The sequence below is a fragment of the Anomaloglossus baeobatrachus genome, chromosome 1 (assembly GCF_048569485.1).
Source record: "Anomaloglossus baeobatrachus isolate aAnoBae1 chromosome 1, aAnoBae1.hap1, whole genome shotgun sequence".
In the NCBI taxonomy this organism is placed as follows: domain Eukaryota; kingdom Metazoa; phylum Chordata; class Amphibia; order Anura; family Aromobatidae; genus Anomaloglossus; species Anomaloglossus baeobatrachus.
Genome location: NC_134353.1, coordinates 531,867,271 through 531,892,232, shown reverse-complemented (window position 1 = coordinate 531,892,232; position 24,962 = coordinate 531,867,271). Strand labels below are relative to the sequence as shown.

Genomic DNA, 24,962 nt, shown 5'->3' with positions numbered 1-24,962 from the left:
TCCTCTCCCTCTCACTGTTGGGGTCCCTCAAGGTTCAGTCCTTGGCCCTCTTCTGTTCTCCCTCTACACTGCCCCAATTGGACAGACCATCAGTAGATTTGGCTTTCAGTACCATCTTTATGCTGATGACACACAGCTATACACCTCATCCCCTGAGCTCACCCCCGCTGTACTACAGAACACAAGTGACTGCCTGACTGCAGTTTGCAACACCATGTCTGCTCTCTATCTGAAACTTAACCTTTCCAAAACTGAACTTCTGCTTTTCCCTCCATCTCCCAACCTTCCTAAACCTGGCATCTCCCTCTCTGTGTGTGGCACAACGATAAGTCCTAGGCCGCAAGCCCGCTGCCTGGGGGTTATACTTGACACTGATCTCTCCTTCACCTCCTATATACAATCTCTTGCACGCACCTGCCGCTTGCACCTCAAGAACATCACTAGAATCCACCCCTTTCTCACAATGGAAACGACAAAAACCCTCACCGTGGACCTGATCCACTATCGCCTTGACTACTGTAACTCTCTATTAATTGGTCTCCCCCTAACTAGACTCTCCCCTCTACAGTCCATCCTTAATGCAGCAGCCAGGGTCACCTACCTGGCCAACCGCTACTCGGATGCCTCTGCTCTGTGCCAGTCATTTTACTGGCTGCCCATATATCACAGGATCCAATTCAAACTGCTTGTTCTCACCCACAAAGCTCTCCACAGTGCAGCACCCTCGTACATCTCCACCCTCCTCTCTGTCTATCATCCCACCTGTTCTCTACGCTCTGCAAATGACTTTCGACTAACATCCACACTAATTTGAACCTCCCACTCCCGAATCCAAGACTTCTTTCGAGCTGCACCAAACCTCTGGAACGCTCTACCCCAAGAAGTTAGGACAAATCACAACTTACTCAGCTTCAGACGCTCCCTAAAAACGCATCTTTTTAGGGTGGCCTATCACACTCCCTAGCCAAACTAATTTCACCTAATCCCTCTACAACTTCTCAGAACATAACCCCACGTCAAACTCCATGGCACCCAAATGCATCTCAAGGCTCTGGCCAACTGGTCCAGGAAGCCATCATCTATCCCCCATGAGCTGGCTGGATTGTCATTTTAAATAAACACTTGTACCTTGCCCCTCCCCCCATCTCATTGTAGATTATAAGCTCTCACGAGCAGGGTTGCCATTTTTCTTTTTAAATATTGTATCCTCTATAATTGTTACTTGTTTGTATATGTTTATGTATATGATATGTATATGTTCCTCCTGAATTGTAAAGTGCTGCGGAATATGTTGGCGCTATAGAAATAAAGATTATTATTATTATTATTATTATTATTATTATTATGAGATTAAATTTCTTGACTTTCTGGAATGCTGCTTCTGTTCAGTAATTTTATCAAATATTTCTGTACCTAATTTTATAACTGTAGTTATAAATAACTACAATAACAGGTTCAAAGTGGCCTAAGGGGTACTTTGCACGCTGCGACATAGCAAGCCGATGCTGCGATGTCGAGCGCAATAGTCCCCGCCCCCGTCGCAGCTGCGATATCTTGTGATAGCTGCCGTAGCGAACAGTATCGCTACAGCAGCTTCACATGCACTTACCTGCCCTGCGACGTCGCTCTGGCCGGCGATCCGCCTCCTTCCTAAGGGGGCGGGTCATGCGGCGTCACAGCGACGTCACACGGCAGGCGGCCAATAGCAGTAAACATCCCGCCCACCTTCTTCCTTCCGCATTGCAGCCCAGACGCAGTTAGGAGATGTTCCTCGCTCCTGCGGCTTCATACACAGCGATGTGTGCTGCCGCAGGACCGAGAAACAACACCGTACCTGTCGCTGCACTGGCATTATGGAAATGTCGGACCCTACACCGATGATACGATAACGACGCTTTTGCGCTCGTTAATCGTATCAAAAAGGATTTACACACTACGATATCGACTGCGACGCCGGATGTGCGTCACTTTCAATTTGACCCCACCGACATCGCACCTGCGATGTCGTAGTGTGCAAAGCCCGCCTAAGGATCAATTTCCAGAGACCGACTGAAGGAACATTACAACCGCTGATTGGTACTGATTGCTGATCAACAGTTGTTTGAGCGCCATTTACACAAGCGGACAAAAGCAAACGATGTGTACTTTCTTCTTTGTTTTTTTATGTCTTATGGCCAGTGTGAACATGAGCTTACAAGCTACATGTATACCAACTCATACTCCATCTCATTTTTTTTATTTTTTTACTAAGTGCATATTGACTGCCATTGTTCTCAGTAGTTTACAGTTTACCCAGGATGATACCGAGAGCAAGGATCTTTTATGATACACAAAAGATCATTGTCTCATTCATCAGGTGATCAGCAGTCTATTTCTCTTTAACGATTATCTTGTAAAAAGGCCAACCTGGGTGCATTGTTATATTATTATTTTGTTTTAGTTTTTTTGTGAAGGGGAGGGCTACTGCTTTTATGTACACCCCCACAGATTTCTCAAAAAATCTTTTTGAATCAACGTGTTCTAGGGATACCATGCTATAAAATACTCACAAATGTGGGTCATTGATTGCAAGCAAGATTAGTTATCTTCCACACCCCCAAAAATAGTAATTTTCCAAACAAATTCACTCAAGACTGTTGCAAAAATGAGCGCACCTCAATGAAAGTCTTAAGGCCGCTTTACACGCTGCAACATCGCTAGCGATGTCGCTAGCGATTGCACCCGCCCCTGTCGTACGTGCATCACGGAAAAACGCTAGCGACGATACACAGCAGGACACCAATAGAAGCGGAGGGGCGGAGAGCAGCCACATGAACGTCACTCCCACCTCTTTGTCGGAGGACGCAGGAACGCTGTTGTTCGTCGTTCCCGGGGTGTCACACATAGCGATGTGTGCTGCTTCAGGAACGACGAACAATATGCGTCCAAAATGAGCAACGATATGAACGACGTGTCAACAATCAACGATTTGTGCCGCTTTTTGGTTAGTTAGCGGTCTCTCATAGGTGTCACACGCAACAACGTTGCTAACGAGGCCGGATGTGCGTCACGAATTCCGTGACCCCAGCGACATATCGTCAGATAAATTGTAGCGTGCAAAGCGGCCTTTAAGGGCAAATTAAAAGTTTACACCACAATATTCTAATTAAAACGAATTCAACCCAGGTAAGTCTAATTATTAATTAAACAGATGTCCAGCAATCAGTTGGCTTTAAAAGAACGTTACTTAAAGAAAAAAAACATTTCATGCTGTCAGCAATGGCACCACATGGAAGAAAAATGTCTCAAGACCCGAGGAAGAAAATCATTTGTTTACACTTTCCACAAAAAAGCTGAAGGATACAAGATCAGCAAAACAATTTACTGAAACAGAAATACATAACATTTTAACACAGATGGAACTGCAACCATCTCACAAATGATCAGACTATCATAGAAGTAAACTGTTGAATAGTAGCATCTTGTGATGGGAAGAGTTCAAACCAATATTTGGTGTGACCATCATTTATCTTCAAAACAGCATAATTTTTTTTCTAGGTACACTTGCTCAAAGTCCGTGATTTTTAGGATTAAAGGGAACCTGTCAGGTGCAATATGTGTGTCGCCCTGTGCAAGCCAGGGGACACAGGTCACACACCACCACACCCTACATCCCAGCTAGGAACACCACAGCTAACCAAAAATCCTTGTTGCCTTCCTCCAGAAGCTGATGATACACACCAGGGGGTGGGCCAGGCGGTTGGCTCCGCCCACCGAGGAGTTCACAGCTCTGGAGGCGGGAAAACCAGGCAGATTAGCCCAGGCAGGGCATGAGTAAAGTTCAGCTCAGGGGGAGCTTGAGTGAGGAGTTAAGTGGAGGAGTAAACAAGTAGAGAAAGTAGAAAAGTGGTAAAGGAGGAAAGCAAGTGAGGTGACAGGAAAGAGAGAAAGCCTGAAGTCGTCCAGCTGTGTGCAGGACAGGTCAGCAAGGTCAGCAACGGCGGTGACTGTCTGGAGGGGGACCGTTTGGAAGTTCCTGGAAGGACCCCGGAGGCTGTGTGCCCGGCGGTCTGGAGCAGTGCTCCGAAGGACAGTCAGCACCAGGGCAGGGGCCTCTCGGACCCCGGCAAGGCTAGGAGTCGCCATAATTTGCCAAATCCGTCAGTGACGGGGACGTAGATCCCCCAACAACCAAGTCCCGATTGAAGGCAACAGCCCAACCAGAGTAGAAGAGACACCGCCACCGCCAAGGCACCAGTTTCTTAGGGCCAGCGCCTGCGGGCAAAGAGTAGAGCTCCTCCGGTCCAGCTTGAAGCCGGGGAGCGGGTTACCGGTGGGGACCCATCGCAACCAACAAGTACAAAAAGGTGCAAGGAAGAGGGACATCACCGTCACCTACTGGGAGAGCAAGTGCAGCCGTCCGTGGGACCGTCTATCCAGCCGTTTGGTTTACCGTAAAAACTGTGTCAACGTCTCAGGCTGAGTGAGTACCACAGTGCCGCAAGGCACAGCGCTGCCCCCGCGTCCCTGCGCCTACCAGGCCCTGCACCTCCCTCACCATCACCGGGCCCCGGGATCACCAACCCCTACCCACGGAGGGGCAACGCAACATCTCGCTGCTACACACCATCGTCCCTGGGCCTATAGAGCAGCGGTGGTGAAATCACCACAACCGTGGGTGGCGTCACGGACAATAAATACTTCCCACACCCAACAAACCCCCTTTCACTCACGGGCGAGGAGTGCCGCTCGAGAAACCCCCGGGATCCGGCCCACCGCTCGAGCCACCACTGAGCAGCAGCCGCCGGACCCGAGCAGAAGGGGTGAGCGTAGTGTGCTGACACCCTCCTCCCCGCCCGCGACATATGCACCCAGAACCACAAGCAGTTCTGGGTGCATTTTGCTAATCCCTGCCCAACTGTCCCCGTATTCACTAGCTTAGAAAAAGAGATCTTTAGAAAAAGTATTTCTAAAGACCTTTTACCGAATGCTAGTCCCCTGGGCGTAAGTTCCCCTTGCCAGTTGGCTCCATTAGCATGTTAGTACATCCCTGTGGGCATGCTAACATGCTAATGAATGCACAGCATCACAGGATGATCTCACTCACCTCTCCGCTGCCATCGCATCCGACGGAGGATTTTGGTTGTTTGCATATGACCCCAGAGTTTGGGCCATGCGCACTATGAAGCCGGGTGTCTGCATCCTGGCTTCAAACTGAAGTAGTGCGCATGAACTCAAACTCCGGGGTCATGCGTACTGAGCCGAAATACAGTATCGGACGCGATGGCGGCAGAGAGGAGAGTGAGACCATCCTCTGACGCTGCGTATTCATTACCAGGTTAGCACACCCACAGGGGCGTACTAACATGCTAATGGAGCAGACTTGCAAGGGGAACTAACGCCCAGGGGACTAGTCATCTCACTCATTAGCATATGGTAAAAGATCTTTAGAAATAATTTTTCTAAAGATCTCTATCTATGCTAGTGTGTACAGGGACAGTTAGGTAGGGATTAGCAATATGCACCCAGAACTGCTCGTAATTCTGAGTGCATTTTGGACCTGACAGGTTCCCTTTAATGTCAGGTAATTGAGAAACCAATTATATGAAACAAGTGATAATGATCATCATTTTTATATGTTGGTTGAAAAACAGCCATTGATCGAAACAGAAACAGCGGTGTAAACTAAACTGAATGAGGAATAGACACTCTCTTCTACATAGGTGAAGTTGAAGAAGAGAGTTTCATGTCACAAGTCATACACTATGACAAGAATAAGCACAGGAAAAAGGCACAGGGTAGTTCTATTGCATCAGTAAGGTCTCTCTCTCACCTAGGCAAAGAATTCAAAGCAGTCTGGGGTTTCAAGATGTGCTGTTCATGCTGTTCTTAAAAAGCACTAAGAAATGGGCAGTGTTGAGGACCATAGATGCAGTGTTGGCCAAGGAAATTTCGTGCAGTAGATGAAAGACACATCATGTTTGCTTAACTTTGAAATCGGAAAATGTCCAATATTGCCATCAGCTAAGAACTGGCAGCATCCTGTGGAACAACAGCTACACCAATTTACTGTTTGGAGATGTTTGGCTAGAAGTAATCTTCATGGAAGAATTGCAGCTAAAAAAATCATACTTTCAAGAAGGAAACAAGGTTATGTGACTTATCTATGCATCAATCAACAGAAATTGGGGTGCAGGTTGTATATTGGCACAGCAAAAATGTGGCAAAGTAAGAATGCTTGAAAAGTAGAAGTGGTAATTGTTTATTTTTATAAATTAACAAAATGCAAAGTGAATGCAGTTCTTCTAAGTTAGGGGTTTCAAACACATGTCCAGAGCTTTCTGGGCTACATGTGGTTGCTGAGGCTGCACACTGGGGGCATTAGAGACTAGAGACATAATGATAACCAGGCCTAGGGAGGAAGCAGGCCAGCCAACACCAGCAACAAACGACAGTTCAAGATGGAATTAAGAGTACAAAGTATAACTTAAATAAAAAATTAATGCTCTATCTGAGGTCTGGGTTTAACTGGTGCGCATGTCTGGTCTGGCTGGACACTGACTTCCTACACAATTGAACTTCCGTCCCTGTAACCAGCTGTGACTGAAGGTGTGCTCCACACTGGAACGCAGCCTGTGCACATGCCCAGGTTCTCTGATTACGGCGCCAGACTTCTAACATAATTGAACCTCCGTCCTTGTGACCAGCTGATTTCCGGTCACATGACCACGGCATTTATGCCTGGCATGCGCTCCAGTCTGGCGTCAGTTCAACGCTCCGATAGCAGTATACTGGGCTCATTCTGCTGCGCATTTGTAGGAAGGGCGGACCACACTATGCAAGTGAGGACCTTTGGATCAGAGGTAATTTCATCACATCATGATACACCTGCTGGCCAGGACTTTTTTGGTTTTATATATATATATATATATATATATATATATATATATATATATGTCTATCTTTATTCAGTTACACTTCTGTGCACCAGGAACATCTACTAATGGGACCTCCATAGAGAGAGACCATGTAGCACTATGTTTATCCTATGGACAACTACTACCTTATCATTATGAGCGAAGTGTCATAACTATTATTTGTCACAATATCAGCCGGCCTATTATTATTATTTATTTGGACATTTTTTCCTAGTGTTACATTATGTATATTACGATCTCACTACTAACCATGGCAGTTGGTGTAGTTATTTGGATATCTACACTTATGTTTGGCTGTGTGTGACCTTGGGTGCATAGTGGCAAGGTTGGCAATATTGATTTATCAATTTGTGTTGGGGCTATAATTTTCTCTACATGCACCTTAGACACTAGCTCTTTATATAATAAGCACTTTATATAATTTTTCGGCTATGCTGAAATAGGTATGTCTTTCTAGTCCACTCCTGAGAAAGCTCTGATCTCGAGGCTAAACACATCCGGTGGTTTTTGACCACTCCTTTATATAGAGTGGTTTGTAGGGCCTTAGTGCCTTGGTTGGTTTCTTACCATTTCTTATTTGTAGAGTGGTTGTCAGTATTGACCCCAGTGCCTTGTTCATACTATCCCAAAAAGTTGGTAGGGGTATTATGATTCAAATTTGATTGATGTTAAATAGGCGCATTGTTGTGTTTTTGCACTATGTGTGTTTTCTCTCCTATCCTTTTTCTTATTTGCAGAGCTTACTAGGGCCCTATGGGCTAGCGTCTGTAAGTGGGGGCGCCATATGTGTAGGAGTAGAGTGCCAACCTCTGCGGTTAGGTAGGGGAAGAAATAGGGCCATATGGGGCATGCATTTTCCTACCTTTCTTTCTATATTTATTATTGCACATGGTGGTTTTTGTGTTTGATTTATATGGCTATAGCTCATTTTTAATGTATCAGCCACCACCAGCACCATTTTCAGCTGAATGAGCATCCTCGAATACATATTCAGCTGAAATGTATTGCAGCACAGAGATCTACCAGCAAATATTACTGAAAACCTCATAAGAAAGTATTGCTTAATGCTGAATTTGTGCTTCTTGCAGGACTTCCTGAAGCCGATGTTACATGGTACCGAAATAAAAGTCGTCTGCATCATGTGCCCCGCCACAGTGACACTTCTCTGATCATTGGAAATATAACCTATTCCGACCAGGGACAATATACTTGCAAAGCAGTCAATAAACATGGGGAGGTTTCTGAATCAACACATCTCCAGATTATAGGTAAATGCATATCATGGTGGGATGAGACAGTCCATGTATATTGGTCTAAGGCTGATCCAATCAAAAGCAATGTTTGATGAGAACAATCTAAAAACAAATCATTTTACCTGGCGGATGATGCATGATCTTTGAAAGGAGTAGTCAATGTTAAAGTTTAGCTGCCAGTTCACATATGATCTTTTTGTAAAAGGATGTTCTCAGGATATTCCTATATAGAACACACACTTGCTTGGTGTCATTGGACATGTATGGCTAGTTTAGTTAACTGTAGTCTCTAATATGAACCAAAATGGGTATGACTGTGTCGGCAACGAATATAACCACCATTAACTAGCTTTACACTAGATTCTGTGCCACATTGATATTTTATAAAAGGAACTGATTTTATAACAAAAAACAACAAATGTATAGATCTGCTCTGAAAGTGAACATATTTAAACCTTTAATAAGGGTGAAAACAGACATATGTCCAACAAGGGCATCCAAGGAATGAGAAATAATAAAGGGGTTGTGGTATACATGGAACTATAATGCATGAAGTCTGCCCTAAAAGAGCTAATCTGTCCCTCTTGATCTCAATTGTCCATCCAATGGACTTATCATGCACAAAAATACTTAAGTTATTTACATCTGATAAAGCATCTAAACCTTTTTTTAAGCCCATCATCGGTTCCTAATGTGACCAACTCTTGGTGTTCCACAGATTAATAGTTCTTATGGTAAAGCAGGCCTATGTCCTCTGAAGATTTAACCTTTCTGTCACCAGGCAAAGAAAGTGCTCTGTGTCTTTTGAGGAGGTTTTCTGTGAAAGTGCAGTCATAAATTGCTGCTTTACAGAGTTATTCCCAGTTTATAAAATGATGGCATATTGCTAAGATATAGAATTATCCCTCAGGGTTCTAACACTTTGACCATCAATGATTAGGCCAGCATCTTCTTTAGAGTTTCTCCAGCACAGAGGTGCTTCCAACCTGCAGCCAGCCCTATTCCCTTGAATCAAGTCGTGCTGTAATACCCTGCACATTGAATGACCACGGCACAGCTGGGTAATGAAGAACAGTGAAGGGTGCGCGGGACTAAATCAGCACTCTCTCCCTTTATTTTCAGAAACAGTTGGAGCCTCCGATGTCTGGCCTCACTGATCATTAAGGGATCATATATCTTATTGATTTGCCTTCATTTTACAAGATGGGGACATCATTTTAATGCTATTCATTTAGAAAAGTTTGCCTATAATTAATAGTTATAAATATAATCTTGACATTTAATGTTTCTTCTACTAATGTCACTTTATAAATAATCTGGTCATTTGTTCAGACCCTCCTCTGGATACTTTTGGAATTGAGAGATTAGAAATGCTGTTTGCTGAAATTGCTCCAGAAACACCATTCGTGATGACATCTTTGACCGGTAACAATCTCTTGGTGAACATTGGTGGATCAGCATTAATAGGTAAGTTAATAGCTTTTGTACAGTAGATCAAATCAGTTTTTGTATATACCAAAGTTTATTGAAACATACATTTCTGATAATTATACTTTCATTATAAAAGAAAATGATCTTATATTTTTCAAAGCTGCCTTCTCTGGTAATCTTTTATGTTCTCCCATGTTGGTAGTAGAGTTGAGAAAAAAGGGTAGTGCTTCCTCAGTTCGGCATTCAGTCTGGTCTTCTGTGGCAGCTGGACCAGGGTAGTCTTCACTTTTTCTAAGGGCATCCTCAGCATGGCATACCTTATGTTTTTTTGGCCCAATGAAGTAAGGCCTACCTACTAGGTCTCATGCAACTTCATGACATGCATCATGCCACAATGTGAGGACGTCAAGAGCCTAGCAAGCATTATAGGTGCCCTAGTTGCTACGGAGGGCCAAACCAGATGTTGAACCAGGGCAGCGAAAATCATTTTTCTCAACTATAAATGGTAGTAATATATACTTTATCACTTAACGGCTTTAGTTAAACACCTCAATCATCTGTAAGATGTGTTGATTGTTGATTGTAGCTAAAGAACTATTGGCAGTGGAAGGTGGTAATTTTAAACCTTTTATGACCTCTATGTAGCATAGGGAGCCTAATACCTGTTTGACATATGTGTAATATGATTTCATATACAGATAACAATAGTGAAGTATACTAGTATTATATCTGTGTGCATCCGAATTTAGTACAATGCTGGGAGAACATTTTCTTTGGTCTTTGATCTGATCAGCATGGGCTCAAGGTTTTCCCTTTAGAAAGTGAAACACAGGCATAGTCCCACTAAATTGAGACTATTGAGCTAAACGTCTGTTGCTATATTTATTTTAGGATTGTTGTGGTGGCAAATAATAAAAAGTAACATGGAAAATGTATAAAGTACCCTTAATAATATCTATAAATGTTAGACGCTAACATTAATCTTAAATAGTAAACAATATGACAAAATTTAGTGGCATCATAGAATCACACAGTTAAAAGAATATGATTTGAAAAGTTTTTTCATGTGTACTTTATTGACTTAGAGTTACTTGATCCCTGTTAGATGCTATATTTGCTTACTGACTGGCTATGTCAACCTTGTTGTGAATCCTTCCATGTTGAACTCTGGTTTTCCAGGGAAACACATATGCCTTGCATCAGGTTATACCCAATGGCTTTGGTTAACTTTAGGCTTTGCATGAGAAATTCTATTTCTTTTTAAATGCCTACCAAAGTAAAATGAAAGATGGGTGTTGTTCTTGAGGCACTTGAAAGAAAGCCTATCTTTGTATGTTTTTCTTCAGCTTATTGTGTTTTTGTTCTATTATTATTTTTCCTATGGATTGACATCTGTGTCAGTTTCTCATGGTTCTTGCTGCGTGTGGTTGAGGACTTGATATCAGCTTGAACCTCTTTTACGCAGATCACAACAATGGACACTCCTTAAAATGTATTACTTTAGAAAATACTACATACTGTAAGTCATAGTGAGATAGCACTTTACTAAGTTTCTAATTAATTCATCTTAAAGGTAAAAGGAAAAAATGAACTGAGAAGAATATGTCGTCAGATGATTAGCTTTCACTAAAGCAGACTGCCAGGTCATGTTGGAACTTTTCTTTAAGGCGACACATTTCTATTTTTTGTTCTGGGATTTGAATTCTGTATTTACAAAGACTCATCTGAGATTCCAACTGTTAATTCTAGAGATAAAAAATAGGAGATGAAGGGTTAAAATCCACACTACTGAAGGACAAGATGCACAGGATGTGAAGAGGGCAAGCCAGGTAAGTATATTCCAAGTAGTTTATTAGGTCTACACGTTTCGAAGTATAAACGTCTTCTTCAGGATAGAAACTACTGCAAGCCGTTCTGTCCTATAGAAGTTTATACCTTTGAAACACGTAGACCTAATAAACTATTTGGAATATACTTACCTGGCTTGTCCTCTTCACATCCTGTGCATCCTGTCTATCGGGAGTGTTGATCTCCTGTTTTTTATCTTTGCACGCCAAGAGGCCGCTGCAGCCATATATTTGAGTGTATTCCTGTGATTGTGAGTGCACAACCCCCACCAGGTGAGAACTCTGCAATTAAACTGTTAAATCTAAACATACAGTACATTATATGCATCAAAGTATATACATTACAGCTTATGCAGATCCATAATACACCTCTTTTGAGCTCTACATGTGCCCAATTTTACTTTACAAGTATATGGCACATCTGTGAGACGCTTTACCACTGGACTTGTCTTTTGTAATATGAACTGGAATGGACTCTTGGAATATGATTGATGTGAATATTTGCACAAATCTTTAAGATTTAAAATTAAATTATAATCATGGCAACAATTCTAAACTAGTATTTTATAGTATTTTAATCATTTCAACACTCCGGTTATATTAAAACTTCTGTTGGCCTCACTTTCTTAGCAGAGCTTTCACTATGAGATACCCGTCACTGCTGCCCAATTACGTCAGTTCATTTGTAGCTGCAATGTGAGAAACAATGTCTGCCCCACTTGTGATTTCCACAAAAGAAAAGCAGGGTGCAGACATTTGTTTTTTAAGGTATGAGTATGTGACTGGTGCTGATATTTATCATAGTCTTTGTACACAATATAGTGTTTTGTTGGAAAGAAGAGTATATGAATGGATAGAGAAATTCAATCAAAGTCATACAGTGTCAACTATGAAGAAGGATGCCTCCATCTGCACATACTGGTGAACCACTTTTGGCTGGGGATATATAGGTGAATGAGGCTGAACTGCAGTTGCACACTGGAGCACTATGGTGCTTTTGACCACTGGTTGGTGGGAGTCAGAGCCTCACATTAAAAACATATCTTTAGTATTGGTTTTCAATGTATATTCAAATAAAATCCCTTTAACTTGAGTGTCCTACTCGGTTGAATATATTCAGCATGTCTGTACCAATAATCTATCCTTTTCCCTGTTGCTGGCTGTTAGCACTTCCTTTGAAGTTCTCTTTGGAAATCTGGAGATTTTTGCTGCCAGTTCAAGAAGCTATCAGAACTAGTGATGGGCAGACCGGGACTGTAAAAGTCCAGATCCACGCGGTTTCAAAGGTGTCCTGGATTCCAGGTGTTTGATCTAGATTCGGCACTCGAGAAATGAAATAAAAAATAAAGGAAAACAAGAGAATGAGAATGAAGTGAGCGCTTCGTACTTACCAAGGCTCCGTCGCGGCTGTAAACTGCTCCTGCTCGACTGCACGCTGCTCCTGTGGCCTCCCTGGGTCGCTCATTATTGCTCATACATATGCACTGCTTTCTCTGCTTTCCCCGCCTACCAGTCGGCCTGGCCTCTGTGATTGGTTGCAGTTAGACGCGGCCCCAGTCTGTGTGATAGTGTCTGACTGCAATCACTCACAGGCGGTGAGAATCATGATTCATAAATCAGGAGGCTGAGGATGAGCATAGGAGGAAACATCGTGGGTACAGCTCATCCTAAGCCTCATGCTTCATGAATCATGAACCAGGAGGCTCAGGATGAGAGGAGGAGGAAACATCGCAGGTGCAGCTCATTCTGAGCCTCCTGCTTCATGAACCAGGAGGCCCAGGATGAGCAAAGGAGCAAACATCGTGGGCGCAGCTTATCCTGCGCCTTCTGCTTCATGAACCAGGATGAGCAGAGGAGGAACATGGCAGGCGCAGAGATCTGCTCATTCCTCTCCCCCATCTAGGGGTCTTACCATCAGACCCCCGCTTCTATTATAAACAACTCCATGCCCACATGGACTGAGAAAAAGAATGGTTATTCTAAACTGGGCTGCATTATGAACACGTCCCCCCATCAGGTGACAAATTACGTCATACCTGGAAGGGGCCAGTACATTCTAGCATCTACCTTTATTTTTAGTGCACAATCTAGACGTACGCAGCTCCAGAAGTGAATGCGCGACCTGGAAGCAACTTGTCGCCATGGCACGGAGCTATGGTGAGTACACCGCTTGTGCTCCTATCCCCCCATCCCTTCCACCAACATTTTTAAACCCCCGATTCTGGTTCCCATAGACTTATATGGGTACCGAATTCCAGACTGGAACCGTATTTTTGTAAAACATTAGCAGGTGCCCGCCGGTCCCGGTTATTTGCAAGTCTGCCCATCTCTAATCAGAACTAAATGTCTCTCGCTGCATAAAACATTTGATACCGAATGCTTAAGGCCACTTTACACGCTGCGATATCGGTACCGATATCGCTAGCGTGGGACCCGCCCCCATCGGTTGTGCGACACGGGCAAATTGCTGCCCGTGGCGCACAACATCGCCCAGACCCGTCACACTACTTACCTGCCTAGCGACGTCGCTGTGACCGGTGATCCGCCTCCTTTCTAAGGGGGCGGTCCGCGTGGCGTCACAGCGACGTCACTAAGAGGGCTGCCCAATAGAAGCGGAGGGGCGGAGATGAGCGGGACATAACATCCCGCCCACCTCCTTCCTTCCTCATTGCGGGCGGGATGCAGGTAAGGAGAGGTTCCTCGTTCCTGACGGTGTCACACTGAGCAATGTGTACTGCCGCAGCAACGAGGAACTACATCGCTACTGCAGCAGCAACGATATTCGAGAATGGACCCCCATGTCACCGATGAGGGATTTTGACCGTTTTTGCGACAATTCAAAATCGCTCATAGGTGTCACATGCAAGGACATCGCTAAAGCGGCCGGATGTGCATCACAAATTCCGTGACCCCAACGAGATCGCTTTAGCGATGTCGTAGCGTGTAAAGCGGCTTTTATACTTGTTATACATTATATGGTGGCTAAAGGCTGCAACATTTATTGATAATACTCCAAATCTATCGAGTGTTCTAATATTTGAAGAACAGTGTCTATGTGTTACAGCACGTGGTCTGTCATTACATGATTCTTTTGACCATTTCACAAAGTATTTTTTTACTGTAAAATTAGAATATGTGCTGTGCTGTGCTGTCATCTTATTGGGTATATACCATATATATATCTAAGTTACTGTGAATATGCACTAGTCATAGAATCCAGCTTCCCCTGTCTGGCCAGTAATCACTAACGTCACCTAGCGCCTTCTGTAGACCATATGCAGAACATATGGCTTTCCTTTTCTATACTTAATAGTAAAAGCAGTGATTGTAATTACACACATGACAGAATGGCAAAACAGATCATTACAGGCACTACAGCAAAAAAAAAGTCTTGTCAGTGTTAATAATACTGATCTTTACTAGGGTAGTCATTGCTGGATATTCATACATGGATTCAGTTTATAGGGGTGCACACCATCTACCTTAAATCCTATTGACTTGACCAGCATGAATAACAAGTTTTATATAGATGTTATCTACATATTAATTGCATTATACATGGTACTCAATAAAAACCTTCACCAGGAATGCTGTATTTTAATAAAAAAATCAGTAGCTCCCACCAATTTCCTTAATTAAATGTCATTTCGAAAATGTAACAAAATGAAAAAAGAAAGAAAGCTGCCTAAAGCTAGGCATACACTCTGGATAGATGTTGGCTGAAACCTTTGTCTGACAGATATCTCTCCAAGTCCTCCGTACACAACAATGCTCAGTGTGACTGAGCTTTCAACTTTTTTTCGATGGGGAAAGAGGAGATTTAAAGTGTCAGATGTTCAAACTAAATTCAGACGGAATGTTCCTTTTCTCCCCACAAAATCATCTCTCGTGGGGAAAATCGAGAGGCCTCCATAAATATCAGATGGTTGGCCATCCCACCAATAATGGCAGGTCTTTTGAACTGTATTCTAAAGTGCATTTTGGCCTTTAGGCTTGTCTTCAAGACACAGATTGCACATTGATGCCATCAATGTGCTGAGCATAATTTTATAATTTTCATGCACCCATAGATTTGTATGAGTGATTTTGATCCAGGACTAGGATAAAAAACGGACATACGTCCATGATTTTTTTCTGGACACGAAGTTCGCAAATAACACAGATATGAGAACGCCTAGAATTAAAATGATAAAAAGCGCTATCCATAAAAGACAATGATAAAAGATGAAAAACAAACATTTGAATGAGGTCTTAAGGCCACTTTACACGCAACGACATCGCTAACGATATGTCGTTGGGGGTCACGAAATTTGTGACGCACATCCGGCCTCGTTAGCGACGTCGTTGCGTGTGACACGTACGAGCGACCGCTAATGATGCAAAATACCAAATCGTTGATTGTTGACACGTTGTCCATTTCCCAAATATCGTTGCTGATTTTGGATGCAGGTTGTTCATCGTTCCTGAGGCAGCACACATCGCTACGTGTGACACCCCAGGAACGACAAACAACACCGTACTTGCATCCTCCGGCAACGAGGTGGGCGTGACTTTCATGCGGCTGCTCTCTGCCCCTCCGCTTCTATTGGACGCCTGCCATGTGACGTCGCTGTGACGCCGCACGAACCGCCCCCTTAGAAAAGAGGCTGTTCGCTGGCCACAGCGACGTCGTTAGGAAGGTCGGTATGTGTGATGGCTACTAGCGATTTTGTCCGCCACGGGCAGCGATTTGCCCGTGACGCACAAACGACGGGGGCGGGTGCGAACGCTAGCGACATCGCTAGCAATGTTGTAGCGTGTAAAGCCTCCTTTAGTCTTGCAACCAATATATTAGCGACCCAACTCCCTTCAGAACTTCCAAGTTTGAACTTTTTGGCAAATCTTGGCATCTCCAGTAACATCCCTCAACACCTTCACAAGACAGCAGGCGGATGGTGAAAATGTAGACAGATATGTGACAGAGCTGAGGACATTGGCTGCAACATATGGCTTTGGGGAAATCAGAGATAGCCTCATAAGAGACAGAATTGTATGTGGCATTATGGACACTCGCCTCAGAAAAAGGTTACTCAGAGATGAAGAGCTGACCTTAGAGAGATGCATCCAAATCTGCAGGACTGCAGAGCTGACAAAGCGCAGCCTGAAGATGATGGCAGGCACCAGTGATAATAATGATGATAAGGTACATGCAGTATCTATGAAAGTAAAGACAAGACCAAGCTCCCCTATAAGCACGATCCACTGCAAATATTGTGGTAAGAGACATGACAGAGACAAGACCAAGTCTGCCGCATATGGCGAAACCTGCAGATTATGTGGCAAGAAGAATCATTCTCAGCTGTGTGCAGGCTGGGAACAAGCAAACAGCATGGACAGGTCCACACTGTGACACCAGACACTGACAGTGCAGAGGACATTACATGGCTACAGCTGCAACCTGCAACAGAGAATGTCAATGTAATCAGGCAGCCAGTAGTCAAGGATGCCAAGCAGCTCTATGCAACCTTCCTGTTGGATGAGAAGCCCATAAGATTTCAGCTGGATTGTGGAGCAAGCTGTAATGTAATTCCAAGTGCTCTGCTGAACAAACAGGTTTCCATTGAGCCAACAGACAAGGTACTGGTGATGTACAACAAAAGTGTTCTGAAACCTATGGGGACATGTAAGCTCAAAATACGGAACCCATGTAACAGGAAAAGTTACAGAGCTGAATTTACCATGCTGCATGGTGGGAACCATGTACCAATACTGGGAGTAAAAGCAGTGCAGGCAATGGACTTAAAAGTACAGTCGCAGAACATTATGTCTGTTGAAGTTTCCCAGGATATACCAAATCCCAAACTAAATGCAGAGCGCAATTTGGACTTTCAAAAAATAAAAATGGAGTATGCTGATTTATTTGAAGGTGATGGGTGTATTGAAGGTAAATACAGGCTAGAAATTGGTAAAACCGTGTAGCCTATCAGATTACCTACAAGAAGGGTGCCTGTAGCTATAATGCAACCACTGAAAGTAGATCTATAAGATTTATAGAAAAGAGGCATGATCGCACCAGTCCAGAAGAGCACAGATTGGATCAGCAGTTTGGTCATAGTGCAGAAACCATCAGGCAAGTTAAGAATATACATTGATCCGAAGCCACTCAACAAGGCGCTGAAAAGAAATCATTACCCGATGCCAACATTGGAGGATGTTCTCCCAGATCTATCAAAGGCTAAAATATTTTCTGTATGTGATGTCAAAAATGGATTCTGGCATGTGGAACTGACTGAAGAATCAAGTTTATTGACAACATTTTCTTCACCATTTGGACGCTATAAATGGCTGAGACTGCCCATGGGACTAAAACCTGCTCCGGAGATGTTCCAGTAGAAATTGATGCATGCTTTGGGAGGACTTCCTGTAGTAAAAACAATAGCAGATGGTATCCTTATAGTGGGAGAAGGTGAAGATATGAAATCTGCAATCAAGAAGATCATGATCAGAAGATGATACAATATTTGGACCGATGTAGAGCAAAACAAATAAAGCTGAACGTGGACAAATTTAAACTGAAAATGACAGAAGTTGCATATATTGGACATCTTCTGACCTCAAATGGTGTAAAAGTGGATCCAGAAAAGGTGAGAGCAATTCAAGATTTGCCAACCCCAACTGATGTGTGTGGAGTACAACGATTTCTGGGCATGGTAAATTATCTCTCCAAATTTTGCAAGCATCTGTCAGATATGTGTGAGCCACTGAGACAGCTAACCCACAAAGATGTGCTCTGGAAATGGACAGAAAACCAGGAAACTGCTTTCCGGTCTGTAAAGAAGGCTATTGCAGATGCAGCAACCCTGAAGTATTTCGACCCAGATCGAGAAGTGGTGGTACAATGTGATGCCTTGGAGCTACACTAATGCAGAACAAACAGCCAATCACGTTTGCAAGCAGAGCCCTCTCAACAACAGAGCAGGGATATGCTCAGATTGAGAAGGAGTTACTGGCTGTGGTATTTGGGATGGAGAAGTTTCACCAGTACACCTATGGTCGACGAGTAACAGTGCAGTCTGATCACAAGCCATTGGAGAGCATTACAAAGAAACCACTACTAAATGCCCCAAAGAGACTACAGCGCTGTTACGACTTCAGAAATATGATTTTGGCATCTGTTACTGTCCAGAAAGAGACTTATTGATTGCAGATACTCTAAGCAGAGCATACCTACCTGTCACAAATGATGAGGAGAATAAATTGAAAACCATCAATCTGTGTGACTACCTGGCAGTGTCAAAAGACAAGTTTAAGCAAATACAGACTTGTACAGAGAAGGATAAAATTCTCCAGATCTTAAAGACTGTCATCTTGCAGGGCTGGCCAGAATACAAGCAGCATGCGCCTAGGGAAGTTTCTCCATTCTTCCACATAAGAGATGAACTGTCAGTGCAGCAAGGAATCATCTTTAAAGGAGATAGAGCTGTTATACCAGAAGCACTCAGAAGAGACATACTGGAAACACTGCACTCTTCTCACTTAGGCAGGGAAGGATGTCTACGGCGAGCAAGAGAATCTATTTATTGGCCATGAATGAATGACCACATTAAAAACTATATAGCACAATGTGAAATATGTGCATCCTGCAGTGATATGCAACAGAAGGAGACATTGCAACCTCATGAAATTCCACAGAGGCCTTGGTCAAAAATTGAAACAGATGTGTTCACATGGAATGACAAAGAATACCTGATTACAGTGGACTATTTATCTAACTTTTAGGAGATTGATTTGTTACAGGACACAAGAGCGAGAACAGTGATTAAAAAAACTCAAGGCCCATTTTGCCAGGTATGGCATTCCGAATATCGTGTTCTCTGACAATGCTGCTCAGTTTACTTTAGAAGAGTTTAAAACTTTCAGCAAGAGATGGGAATTTGAACACCAGACGTCTTCTCCAAGATATCCACAGAGTAATGGCAAAGCAGAGTCCGCAGTAAAAACGGCCAAAAGACTCCTAAAAAAAGCAAAACAGGCAGGTACTGATGTTTATCTGTCTATACTGGATCATAGAAACACACCCACCCCAGGCATAGACAGCAGTCCGGCACAGAGGCTCATGAGTAGACATACCAAGACACTCTTACCAACCGCTAGTCATCTGTTAAAGCCAAAGTTGGTGGGAAACATCAAAGCTCAACTAAAGAAAAATCAAGATAGGCAAGCTTTCTATTACAATAAATCTGCAAAGGATCTGCCAGATCTCCAGAGGAATGACAACATACGGCTACAGCCAAGCAGCAAATACGACAAACACTCAAACACTGGCAAAAGGCAAAGGTTGTCCAGAAACTAGGACCTCGGTCCTACGAAATTGTAACAGAAGACGGAAGAAGCCTAAGGAGAAACAGGAGATATTTGAGGAAAACACAAGAACAAGATGATTCATGGCCTTTTGAACAATATCCTGATACCCAAGATAACGAGGCAGCAAGTCCAAGCCAAGTACCAACAGTGACTGCTGACCATCAGGGTGAGACTGTTAACCAGAGACAGGCAATATCAGAAGGCATATTACCAGAATCAGAACAACTACCAGAGGTGGACATTGACTCTTCTTATGTTACTAGGGCCGGCAGAATGATCAGAAAGCCTGCGCACCTCAAGGATTATATCTAATTCTACAGTAATGGACAAAAGTTTTGAGAATGACACCAAAATTATATTTTCACATGATCTGTTGCCCTCTGGTTTTTAATTGTGTTTGTCTGATGTTTACATCACATACAGAAATATAATTGCAATCATATTATGAGTACCAAAAGGTTATATTGACAGTTAGAATGAGTTAATGCAGCAAGTCAATATTTGCAGTGTTGACCCTTCTTCTTCAGGACCTCTGCAATTCTCCCTGGCATACTCTCAATCAACTTCTGGACCAAATCCTGACTGATAGCTGTCCATTCTTGCATAAGCAATGCTTGCATTTTGCCAGAATTTGTTGGTTTTTGTTTGTCCACCCGTCTCTTGATGATTACCCACAAGTTCTCAATGGGATTAAGATCTGGGGAGTTTCCAGGCCATGGACCCAAATTCTCTATGTTTTGTTCCATGAGCCATTTAGTGATCACCTTTGCTTTATGGCAAGGTGCTCCATCATGCTGGAAAAGGCATTGTTGGGCGCCAAACTGCTCTTGGACAGTTGGGACAAGTTGCTCTTGGAGGACATTCTGGTACCATTCTTTATTCATGGCTGTGTTTTTAGGCAAGACTGTGAGTGAGCCGATTCCCTTGGCTGAGAAGCAACCCCACACATGAATCGTTTCAGGATGCTTATTAACAGTTGGCATGAGACAAGACTGGTGGTAGCGCTCACCTCTTCTTATCCTAATAAGCTGTTTTCCAGATGTCCCAAACAATCGAAAAGGGGATTCATCTGACAAAATTACTTTACCCCAGTCCTCACCAGTCCACTCCCTATACCTTTTGCAGAAAATCAGTCGGTCCCTGATGTTTTTTCTGGAGAGAAGTGGCTTCTTTGCTGCCCTCCTTGAATCCAGGCCTTGCTCAAAGAGTCTCCGCCTCACAGTGCATGCAGAAGCACTCACACCAGCCTGCTGCCATTGCTGAGCTAGCTCGGCACTGCTGGTAGTCCGATCCCGCAGCTGAAACAGTTTTAAGATTCGGTCCTGGCGTTTGCTGGTCCTTCTTTGGCACCCAGGAGCCTTTTTGGCAACAATGGAAGCTCTCTCCTTGAAGTTCTTGATGATGCGATAGATTGTTGACTGAGGTGCAATCTTTGTAGCTGCGATACTCTTCCCTGTTAGGCCATTTTTGTGCAGAGCAATGATGGCTGCACGTGGTTCTTTAGCGATAACCATGGTTAAAGGGAACCTGTCATCAGAAATTTAGCTATAAAGCTAAAAGTTTCCCCCTCTGCAGCTCCTGGGCTGCATTCTAGGAAGCTTCCTATAGTTTTTGTGGCCCCTTTTGTTCCAAAATAAATACTTTACAAACTTGTACCTTTTCGTATGCAAATTTCTTAAATCTTCCATGGGGCGGGGTGCCTGATGTGATGTTGTCCTCCTGCCGATTTACGCCGCCCCCGAACGCTGAATTTCAAACCTCAGGACGCCGCCCCTGGGCGCCCGTGGTCTCGCGCATGCGCTGTGCTACTGTAGCGGTGCCGTGCACGTGTGACCGCAAGTGACACTTTGCGCGGGCACGAGGTTATGGGCGGCGCTGTGAGTGTCATCAGCAAGTGCGCCCATAACCTCGTGACCGCACTTTCCCCTCTTCCTCCAGCGTTCTGCGCAAACGCTCGCTGGCCAGATGACCGGACGTCACCTCCTTCCCATCCTGCTCAGCAGCAGGAAATAGATGGGAGGAGCGGACGGAGCAGTCGGTGCCCGCGCAAAAGCGTCACCAGCGGTCACACGTGCACGCAGTGCACGGCACCGCTACAGTAGCACAGCGCATGCGCGGGACCACGGGCGCCCAGGGGCGGCGTCCTGAGGTTTGAAATTCAGCGTTCGGGGGCGGCGTAAATCGGCAGGAGGACAGCAACGTACATCAGGCAGCCCGCCCCCATGGAAGATTTAAGAAATTTGCATACGAAAAGGTACAAGTTTGTAAAGTATTTATTTTGGAATAAAAGGGGCCACAAAAACTATAGGAAGCTTCCTAGAATGCAGCCCAGGAGCTGCAGAGGGGGAAACTTTTAGGTTTATAGCTAAATTTCTGATGACAGGTTCACTTTAACTGAAGAGAAACAATGATACCAAGCACCAGCCTCCTTTTAAAGTGTCCAGTGGTGTTTCTTAATCTTTCTTAATCATGACTGATTGATCGCCAGCCCTGTCCTCATCAACACCCACACCTGTGTTAATGGAACAATCACTAAAACAATGTTAGCTGCTCCTTTTAAGGCAGGAATGCAATGATGTTGAAATGTGTTTTGGGGGTTAAAGTTCATTTTCTTAGCCAATATTGACTTTGCAAGTAATTGCTGTTAAGCTGATCACTCTTTATGACATTCTGGAGTATATGCAAATTGCCATTAGAAAAACTTAAGCAGTAGACTTTGTAAAAATTAATATTTGTAGCATTCTCAAAACTTTTGGCCATGACTGTATATATTGTAATTATCTTTTACTTGGTCAGATTAACTGTCGTGTTTATTAAGTTTGATTGTTCTTCTTGTTTAACCCCTTCAAGACCATGGACGGATATATCCGTCATGGAGCGTGTCCCGTTAAGCCCCGCCCCCTCCCGCGGGCAGGCGGCGGCGGTTGGCACACATATCAGCTGTTTTCAACAGCTGACATGTGTGCCTGCTAGCCGCGGGTGGAATCGCTTCCACCCGCGGCCATTAACCCCTTAAATCTTGCTGCCAAAGTCTGGCAGCAAGATCTAAATGCGCGCGGCCATGGTTTTTACTTACCGCCTCCCCCACCGGAAGTCACGTGCGTGATCACGTGACTATCGGTGGTTGCCATCGTAGCAGAGGGTCATGTGATGATGCCTGCAGCTATGATGTTTCACTTTCGTTTTCCCTCGGCCGAGAGCAGAGGGAAAAAGAAAGTGACTGTATCTGCTGTTTACAGCTGTATAGCTGTGATCAGCAGATAGATAATAGCGATCGGATTGCTGATCGCTATAGCCCCCTAGGGGGATTAGTAAAATAAAAAAAAAAAGTAAAAAAAAAGTTTTAAAAAATAAAAAACAAAAAACCTAAAAGTTCAAATTGCCCCCCTTTCCCCCCATTGAAAATTAAAGGTTAAAAAATAAATAAATATACACATATTTGGTATTGCCGCGTTCAGAAATGCCCGATCTATCAAAATATAAAATCAATTAATCTGATTGGTAAACGGCGTAGTGGCAAAAAATTCCAAACGCCAAAATTAAGTTTTTTGGTTGCCGCAAGTTTTACGCAAAATGCAATAAAAGGCGATCAAAACGTAGCATCTGCGCAAAAATAGTACCATTAGAAACGTCAGCTCGAGACACAAAAAATAAGCTGTCACTGAGCCATAGATCCCAAAAAATGAGAACGCTACGTGTTACGGAAAATGGCGCAAAACATGCACCACTTTTATTGGACAAACTTGTGAATTTTATTTAACCCCTTAGATACAAGTAAACCTATACATGTTTGGTGTCTACAAACTCGCACTGACCTCAGGCATCATACCCACACATCAGTTTTACCATATAGTGAACACCGTGAATAAAACATCCCAAAAACTATTGTGCCATCACACTTTTTTTGCAATTTTTCTGCATTTTGAATTTTTTTGCTGTTTTCCAGTACACGATATGGTAAAACTTATAGTTTCATTTAAAAGCACAACTTGTCCCGCAAAAAACAAGCCCTCATATGGCAAGATTGACGGAAAAATAAAAAAGTTACGGCTCTCGGAAGAAGGGGAGCAAAAAACAAAAACGCAAAAACGGAAAGTGCCCCGGGGCTGAAGGGGTTAAAGAGAAAGGATGTAGCAATATGTATATGCTGTATGGCTTCTAGGGGTCTCACTACTTGTATGTGTTCACCACAAGCAAGTGGGTACTCGCTGGTACTGCAGACAGAGTATAGGCAGCAGAGAGCGATGTAATGGCTGACAATACCACCTAATAAAGAGCCTGAAGATCTCAACTGAGTGTGATTACTGAGAGACACAGCAAACAGAACAAAGACTAAACGTGCAAATAAGCCTCTTCACAAAGAAAGAGAGCATTACTTAGAATAAACAGCAAAACCAGTGTTTCGGGGTTTCATCCTTTGTCAGCGTAAAGGCCCAGTCACACACAACGACTTACCAGCGATCCCGAAAACGATGCGACCTGATAGGGATCTCAGGTAAGTCGCTGGGAGGTCGCAGGTGAGATGTCACACAGTCATATCTTACCAGCGATGCAGGAACAATACAGGTCGCAGTAGCGACCTGTATAATGATCTCAGCAGTCACTGTGACCCTGTCACACAGTGTCAAACACAGCGATGTGTCCTGCCCAGCAGGACATCGCCTTTGAAGAAAATGGCCTGGACCATTCTGCAACGACTAGAGATCTCACAGCAGGGGCCTGATCGCTGGTAGGTGTCACACATAACGAGATCGCTAACAGGATCGCTACTGCGTCACAGAAACCGTGACTCATCTGCGATCTCGCTAGCGATCTCGTTATGTGTGACGGTACTTTAAGGCAGGATAACTGATTGGCTAACTGCAGGACCTGTGGCAAGGTGACAGAGTTTCTCCTTGTGGAGACTACCATGTGGAAAGACTTATAATACATGAAATGGTCAAACTTAGGCTCCCTGTCAAAGGCCTCTCACCCAGCAAACCAGTTCTCCTGTGGTACTCTGATGAGGAGCAAAAGACCTAAAACACATCTCTGTTAATGAAGAGGTTATTTGCATATATGTATCTATATAATTATTACATTAGATGTTGGTCGACATTGCAGAACTTTATTATTTTCTTACTGCCTCCTTTAAAATATCTACTGTCATACATTCAATCTCTGCCCATAGC

At 43.7% G+C, this 24,962-nt stretch overlaps 1 protein-coding gene across 3 annotated transcripts in view; it reads left to right on the top strand.

Moving 5' to 3' along the window:
• ADAMTSL1 (ADAMTS like 1) overlaps positions 1-24,962 on the top strand; it is a 483,577-nt gene that overhangs the window by 403,694 nt on the left and 54,921 nt on the right. For all 3 annotated transcript variants that reach the window (XM_075316452.1, XM_075316459.1, XM_075316466.1), the window contains exons 22-23: positions 8,006-8,185; positions 9,503-9,637. In XM_075316452.1, coding sequence (XP_075172567.1) covers positions 8,006-8,185; positions 9,503-9,637 — 315 coding nt within the window. The remainder of the gene's footprint in view (positions 1-8,005; positions 8,186-9,502; positions 9,638-24,962) is intronic.